The sequence below is a fragment of the Danio rerio genome, chromosome 23 (genome assembly GCF_049306965.1).
Source record: "Danio rerio strain Tuebingen ecotype United States chromosome 23, GRCz12tu, whole genome shotgun sequence".
NCBI lineage: Eukaryota > Metazoa > Chordata > Actinopteri > Cypriniformes > Danionidae > Danio > Danio rerio.
In genome coordinates this window covers 44,613,839-44,622,500 of record NC_133198.1, presented here as the reverse complement: position 1 = coordinate 44,622,500, position 8,662 = coordinate 44,613,839, and the positions used below count along the sequence as shown (strand labels likewise).

General features: G+C 36.6%; 1 protein-coding gene across 1 annotated transcript; it reads left to right on the top strand.

Moving 5' to 3' along the window:
* Positions 1-4,820: 4,820 nt before the first annotated feature.
* Positions 4,821-7,389, top strand: LOC141380556 (uncharacterized). The gene is made up of 2 exons (XM_073939414.1): positions 4,821-4,885; positions 6,426-7,389. The coding sequence occupies exon 2, from the start codon at positions 6,434-6,436 to the stop codon at positions 7,343-7,345; it is 912 nt and encodes a 303-aa protein (XP_073795515.1). The 5' UTR covers positions 4,821-4,885; positions 6,426-6,433; the 3' UTR covers positions 7,346-7,389.
* Positions 7,390-8,662: the final 1,273 nt, after the last annotated feature.

Sequence of the window (8,662 nt, the reverse complement as noted above, 5' to 3'; positions counted from 1 at the left end):
TGATTGTCGATCTTCAATAAAATTTGCCGCCTCAACTGTGGATGTGCAAAAATACTGAAGAAATGCGGATTAATTGCCACTTTAAAATTGTTTGCCAGTTCTCAGATTTTCATCATCCTAAATGAAAGCGAAAACTAAGATTAGTCTTTTAATGAAGCCAAAAATTGTAGCTAAAAGCATGATGAAATGAAAATAAAACATTTAAAAAACAATGTGTGTATTAGTTTTTGTCATTTTACACGTCAACAAGGGAACTAGGCTCGAGTCAAACAAAACAGGGCTTTCAATCATTAAATTATTATTTTTTCTAAACAAATAAACAACGATCTTTATACATTTGTGACATGATTAATAAAAAAAACACCCACTAAAATGTCACAGGAGGGATTATAATTTAACTGCATTAAATAACTATTAATATATCTACTGAAACTAACTGGGTAATCCTGGCACTTCATCATCTTGACTGTCAGTGAATATGTTAACATCCACAGGCGTATCACCCTGCAGCCCAAGACTGGTTACTCAGTAAAGCAAAGCAGGGCTGAGCCTGGTCAGTACCTAGATGGGTGACCACATGGTAAAACTAGGTTGCTGTTGTAAGTGTTGTTAGTGAGGCAAGCAGGGGGGCACAACCTACGGTCTGAGTGAGTCTTAATGTCCCAGTATAGTGAAGGGGATTCTATATGTCAGTGAGTGCCGTCTTTCAGATGAGACGTAAAAGCGAGGTTCTGACTCTCTGTGGTCATTAAACATCAAAATCCCATGGCACTTCTCATAAAGAGTAGGTGTGTAACCCTGGTGTCCTGGCTAAATCCCTCCATTGGCCCATACTCATCGTGGCCTTCCAATCATTCCCATCCACTTGGCTGTATCACTGCCTCTCCACTCATCCTATAGCTGGTGTGTGGTGAGCGCACTGGCGCCGTTGTCCTGTGGCTGCCGCTGCATCATCCAAGTGGATGCTGCACACTGGTGTGCTTCTCCTACACGAATTCCGTTTCTACTTTTAGTTTGCAAATAAACTTCACTTGTTTGCATGTCTATAATGCGATATTCCAGTTTTGTGCATAAATTAACTTGTCATCTTTGGATGGAAACTATTGTTGGAAATAGCTATTGTAAGAAAGTGTCTGGTGCATATGTGCAAAACTGATGCAAGTGGCAGTTAAACTTTCAGCGAGATGAAAGAGGGTGTTTTCTACAGGTGGTTTGTCAAGGCCACTCACCTGTGTGAGGCACACTCAAAATTGCATAAAGTTTTGAGGTTGTCATGAAGGGGTCCTGGATTTGTTCATTGAATGTTTTTGTACCAAAAACTACTTATGAAAACCTGTGTGTGTGTGTATATTTCTGAGACCCTGCCCAATGACTTGTGTCCTCTGTAGTGGACATTGTGTTTTCATGAATTTTCTTTGAATTTTTCGTGCTACTCTGTCAAGTCCTGTTGTACTGTTCAGAGAACATCCTGGGTTTTCTAGTGATATGTCATTTGATTGGCTGGCATGCTAGGAACCACTTCGTATACTGCATCCAAAATGGCTAACATACAAAACAGCACATTTTATAGGAAGGAGAGAGCTATGTAAAATTTAGCTTTTAAATGTTTTTTTACTATTATTATTACATATATATATATATATATATATATATATATATATATATATATATATATATATATATATATATTTACATTTAGTCATTTAGCAGACGCTTTTATCCAAAGCGACTTACAAATGAGGACAAGGAAGCAACTTACACAACTATAAGAGCAACATTGCATAAGTGCTATAGGCAATTTTCAGGTCTGTAAAGTCTAAGAAGGAAAGTATTAATACTTTTTTTTTATTTTGGGTACAATTAGTGTGATATCCAGAGAGGCAATTGCAGATTAGGAAGTGAAGTGGAGACTAAATAGTTGAGTTTTTAGTCGTTTCTTGAAAATAGCGAGTGACTTTGCTGTTCTGATGCAGTTAGGGAGTTCATTCCATATATATATATTATGGGAAGGAGAGAGCTATGTAAAATTGAGCTTTTTAAATGTTTTTTTACTATTATTAACACACACATATATATATATGTTTATTAAAGTGTCAGGAACCATACAGCTTTCAAAGCTGATAACTTGTTTGTGTTTCAAAATATCATCCTTTTCTAAATGTCCACTATAGTGGACACCAGGACCATCTTAATGTAATTAATGACTGCATGTTGTAAGAGGCAGAACTGAAGCAGAGAGGATTCTTTATAAAATAGTTAAGGGAGACTCTAATTTGACAATCAGACAATTGGAGAATTAGAGACGATTAAAGAATGACAATCAGTTTTTAATCGCTTTTAAGTTAAATTTGTTTTGGATTAACATCACTTTTTCTTTTTTTCTTTTTTCTTTTTCTTTTTTTTTTTAGTTCGGCTCTCTTTCGGACAAAACTGTTTTAGGAATTTCAATACAAAAGGAAAAAATGGTGTTTGTTGTGTTTTTGTTATATAATATTGGATTAATATCCCTTTACAGCCTTATCCTGTACAGTTTTGTTGTGTGAGCAGCGGTCATTTCGAACTAAAATGGTCCTGTGGTCTACCACAGTGGACATGCTGTAAAATTAAAAATAAACCAAAATCTAAAAACTCTAAATTGTAGATTTTTTTTAACCCAAACGATGAAGGTAATCACAGAAGAAGAAAAAAATTTGGCGGTGCTGGAGGAGGGGGCACTCAGTTGGATATGTACAGGTTTGTGTGGTTAACAGACACACGTATAATAATTAAATGTATAATGACATGGGTATGATATTATTCACCTCATGTCACTGAAATTCAAAACGCTTAACGATTGTACCTAACAAGGTCTTTTGCCACAGGTTTTCTGCGAGGATCATGTATGCAAGAGTGTGTTTGTGTGTGCTGCTAAAGTAACAAGCTGTGCCTTATCAGCCACATAATAATTCCTTACATTTATATAGCGCTTTTCTGGGCACTCAAAGCGCTTTACACAATGGATCTCCTCATCCACCACTAGTGTGCAGCATCCACCTGGATGACGCGACGGCAGCCATTTTGCGCCAGACCGCACACCACACACCAGCTGATGGTGGAGAGGAGACAGAGATGAAGCCAATTGAATATGGAGAGGGTTAGGAGGCCATGATGGACAGAGGCAAGTGGGCAGATTTGGCCAGGATGCCGGGGTTAAACCCCTACTCTTTTCGAAGGACATCCTGGGACTTTTAACGACCACAGAGAGTCAGGACCTCGGTTTAACGTCTCATCCGAAAGACGGCGCTCACTGAGCAGTATAGTGTCCCCGTCACTATACTGGGGCATTAGGACCCACACAGACCGCAGGTTGGGCCTCACTAACACCACTTCCGGCAGCAACCTAGCTTTCCCATGTGGTCTCCCATCCAGGTACTGACCAGGCGCAGCCCTGCTTAGCTTCAGTGGGCGACCATGTGAGAGTTGCAGACAGCTAGCTGCCGGTAAACATGTTTTACTTATACCTAATGGGTAACTCGATATTAAATCCTGGTAAGTAATGTCCATATTTCTAATACTACCTTTAGTGGCCGATACCAGTACTATTTAGGCGAGAATTATGAAATCCTATTTATAATCTATTTCGAGTTTCATTCTGATTCCAGTGATACTACACATTTTGTAGCCAATAAAAATAGTAACTAATTACATTTCACCAAGCCTTTATATATCGACAGTGCATATTATATCTTGACTGCGATATTTTGTTTTGCTGTGATTTGAATATAATTTCACCACATGACTTGAAAAGCTCCATTCGGAAAGATCTCATTAATTTAGATCGACTAGGGCGATCAAGTCTTTTTCTGATATCTGCATAAAATCGAATAAATTAAGCATATATAAATATGACAGAGGACAAATAAAGGTTAAAGGTGGCCTTAGAGTATTTAAATTAAATATAATATAATTTGGTCATCATTCTATAAATAATTGCATATTGTAAATAATCTAATCCTGCGATGTGACTATTGTGGATACACACATTGCTATATCGATGCTCAAATGATATATTGTTCAGCCCTAATGCATACGCATCTGTTTAATATGTATTTATTTTAATTACTAGTGACATTTTTATTATATTTATACTGTCTTTTATTCTGAGCTAGAAGTAATCATTTATTTAAACTATATTTTACTAAATATTTGCTGTTTACAATCTCTCACACACAGACACGCACAAACAAATGTAATATCAAATTAAACTGGTGATTGGCAGGCGATAAATAACCGTCATCATTTTTATATATTATTATGAACTTAATATTTAAAATTGAGATATTTTATAGGATGTTTTCACAGATGTTTTAATTACACACATTCTAGAATAACAAACAAAAACTGCACTTACAAATAATTACAAATAAGTGACATGTCGCTCACATGTATTCATATGAACCTCACTGTTATATAACAATTATTGCATGATCTCTGTTGTCAGATGATGCTACAAATATCTATAATAATGTAAGGGGGGTGACAGTCATATTTGTTATTTATTTTCTATTTAATTAACATAAGTTTTGTTTATATTATTTTCGATTGCATACAAGTTAATTCATTTAAAATTATGTTTAATTGAACTCATCATTACCCCTCCCTCTCTCATCACTTAATCTGCACAATTAGCTTATGCAATAATGTGAAGACTGCACTGATGCTTTAAAGAAATAAGACTCCTCCTCAACAGTAAACTCTCTGTCATGAGATGAGCGATGTTTCAGCGGTTTATGAGATGGAGATGTGAATAAATAGCAGCAGAAGAGACGAGAAACATCAGCGATACAGAAGAGCTGCTTCCAGCAAGAGCCTTTCGCGTACACTCCAGAAAATACACTGACTATATGTAAGTATTCGACTTTGATTCTGATCACTTTGTACATGATCATTGTTTTTAAATGACATGCAAAATTTAGAGATAGGAGTAAAACACTTTAAACATTGTAGGAGGTACTACAACTTACTGCATTGCAAGAAGTGCTGACATTCTTCTTCTAAAATGAGTATTTTTCTCAGGATCCTGTGTGTGTGTGTGTGAGTAAATTCAATTTTATAACAATTAACAGGTTCTTTCTTTTCCCTTTTAAGTGAAATGCGTGAATGTAAGCATGAGTGAAATGGTCATTTTAGAAAAAGGTTTAGGTTGCATCTGAACTCTTCATTTCAGGTAGTTAGCTTTGCAACTTAGCTTTGCATTAGCTCCGACAACATACATTAATGTATTGTTTACATTGGCATGCTGCATTAAAACATTCTCAACTGACAAGAAACATTGTTCTCTGAACTTTTGCTGACATGTTTCAAAATTATGAACAAAATTATTACATTAATAAAATGTTAGTATATTTTTCTCAGTTTTCTAGTTGTTATTAACTTCTTATTAAACCAGCGTTATACATATAACTTTGGAAATTCCTATTTTTCAATGTTGTCAGTCTAGAGCAGGTGTCAAACTCAGTTCCAAAAGGGCCGCAGCTCTGCACAGTTTAGTTCCAACCCTAATTAAACACACCTGATCAAACTAATCGAGTCCTTCAGGCTTGTTTGAAACCTACAGGTAAGTGTGTTGGAGCAGGGTTGGAACTAAACTGTGCAGGGCTTCGGCCCTCCAGGAATTGAGTTTGACACCCCTGGTCTAGAAAGACTTAAATCTGAATCCCTTTTGAAAAAAAATCTAAAGTAAACCTTAAAAATACTTAACTTAAATAGTATTATTGATATTATTAATATATTTTATATTATGTATTATTTCTTGCAGTTTGTAATTTTTTTGTTAGAATTTTCCTGGATGGTTTGCTATTTCCGGTAAAAAAATTTAGGTGTACAAGCATCCATACTCTAACCGCTGATACTGCACACAATACATTGCACATTGGACGCGAATTCGATTAGAACTACAAACACATGTGAAAAGTGTAAATAAACTACAAACATGATGGACACGCAAGACCAACCGTTAAGTAAAGAGGCTTCGGTAAAGATGTTTGAATGACTGTTAGTCAATATCTAGCCCACTGGAAAATATTTAAATCGCATTATCTGTGTTATATTTTTTACTTCACACTAAAAAGTTTGCTATAATTTCTTCATCATCCACATGTCATACACCCGTTTCAGTTTCTTTCTTCTGTTGAGCACAAAAGAAAATGCTGAAAACCTGTAACCATTGACTTCTACAGTATTTGTTTTTCCTACTCTGCAAATCAATTGTTACTGCAGTTTTCAAAACATCTTCTTTTGAATCCATCAGAAGAAAGAAACTCGTAAAGGTTGGAACCCACTTGAGGGTGCATAAACAGAGTATGTTCTTTATTTCAGAGTGAGCTATCCTGTCAATATTTGTCTTGCTTTTCATTCTCTTCTGTTTTCTCTCTATTTTCTTGCAGCTCACATTATGTTTCGGGATAAGTCAGCCAGCAGGACATGTCCAGTTGGACGTTTTGCTGTCACTACAGTGGACGACAGCGAGACATCATGCTATGTGCCAGTCTGCAGCAAACCCTGTTCTTGTTGTGATTGTGACCCTAAGAACAGCTGTAAAGTGGCCTGTTGTGTTAAATCCTGCAACTGTGTCCCACCATGCTTTGATTATGATTGTAAAGACAACTGCAAGACAATTGCATGCAAAAGTCCTTGCAGCAACCCATGCAAATCCATCCCACCATGCTTTGATTATGATTGTAAAGACAACTGCAAGACAACTGCATGCAAAAACCCTTGCAAATCCATCCCAACATGCTTTAATTTTGATTGTAAAGACGACTTCAAGACAGTTGCGTGCAGAAACCCTTGCAAATCCATCCCACTATGCTTTGATTATGATTGTAAAGACAACTGCAAGACAACTGCATACGAAAACCCTTGCAGTAGCCTATGCAAATCCATCCCAACATGCTTTAATTATGATTGTAAAGATGACTGCAAAACAGTTGCGTGCAAAAACCCTTGCAAATCCATCACGCCATGCTTTGATCATGATTGTAAAGACAACTGCAAGACAACTGCATGCAAAAACCCTTGCAGTGACCCTCGCAAATCCATCCCACCATGCTATGATTATGATTGCAAGTCTCTTACCTTTAAATCTGTTAAAGATGGCTGTAAAGGTGCTCCAGCAAGTGCCAGCAAGGCCATCGGATGTTTTCCAGGGATCAAACTCAATGCAGGAGATTCACATGAGTCTTTCTGCAAGCCGGTTTGTGAATGCTGCTCTCTGACATCATGCTGTGATCAAGACGTCAAGAATGTTGTCGTCTGTAAAGGCAAGCAGCCGTGTGGAAAGATGACTGGCCTCAAACTGGTCTGAGACGCGACGACTCATGCCTTTCACAAATGAAAACAAATAATTACTGCTTTTGTTGGATCGTGATGACTACTGTTTGTAATTATGAAGAATGTATTAGAAGGTTGCTGTTGTGTTTGCTTGCTAACTATTAAGTACAAATGGAAATGCAAACAACCTTGAGTAAACGTCAATTTACAAAATAAAGATGTCAAAAATAAAATACCAACTTGCATTTTTTTTCATTCATTCATTTTCTTGTCGGCTTAGTCCCTTTATTAATCCGGGCTCGCCACAGCAGAATGAACCGCCAACTTATCCAGCAAGTTTTTACGCAGCGGATGCCCTTCCAGCCACAACCCATCTCTGGGAAGCATTTTTTTTCTTTAGTAATAAAAAATCCTAAATTAATTCAACAGTATATAAGCAAGTGTGTGTAAAATGTATTTACAGTTGAAACCGGAAATTTACATACACTGTATAAAAAGGCACATAACCATTATTAGACCAAAAGTCAGATGTTAATGTGACAACTTTTTCTCTTTTAGGTAAGTTAGGATTATCAAATTAGTTTCTGTTCTGCTTAATAGCAGAGTAATGAGAGAGATATTTTTGAGAAATTGTTATAACTTTTCTTGGAAGTCAAGTTTTTTATACAATAAGATTATTATGCCTCTGAAAAAGCTCAGATGATGAATTTAAGGTTTTGGAAGTTTCTGATTGGCTAATTAACAACATTTGAGTTAACTGTCTGGAAGCACAACTGTAGAATAGCATTTAAGGAAGACCTTACAATTTGCTAAATGACACAAGGAAAAAGACTAATTTTTGGAGGCATGTCCTGTGGTCTGATGGAACTAAGATTGAACTGTTTGGCAATAATGACCAGTGTTACATTTGGAGGACAAAGTGAAAAAAGCTTACAAGCCTAGGAACACCATCCCAACTGTGACATATGGGGGCGGCAGCATCATGTTGTGGGGCTGTTTTGCTGCAGGAGGGACTGGTCCACTCACAGCATAGAAGGCATCATGAAGAAAGAACATTATGTAGAAATACTGAAGCAACATCTCAAGACATCAGCCAGAAAATTAAAACTTGGCCACAAATGGGTCTTTCAAACAGACCATGACCCTAAGCATACTGCCAAATTAATTAAAATGTGCTTTAAGGACAACAGAGTGAATGTTTTGGAGTGGCCATCATAAAGCCCTGATGAATAAACAAGCCTGTGATGGAAATAGTACATACTCACACAAATACATATGAAAATTAATTGAATGAATTTTAATTGAAAAGAACACAACCAATAAAATTTATGAAGGAAAGTACCAAAATTGG

Excerpts from the sequence above, each read along its gene's own strand:
- LOC141380556 (XM_073939414.1), top strand. The coding sequence starts at position 6,434 with ATGTTTCGGGATAAGTCAGCCAGCAGGACATGTCCAGTTGGACGTTTT.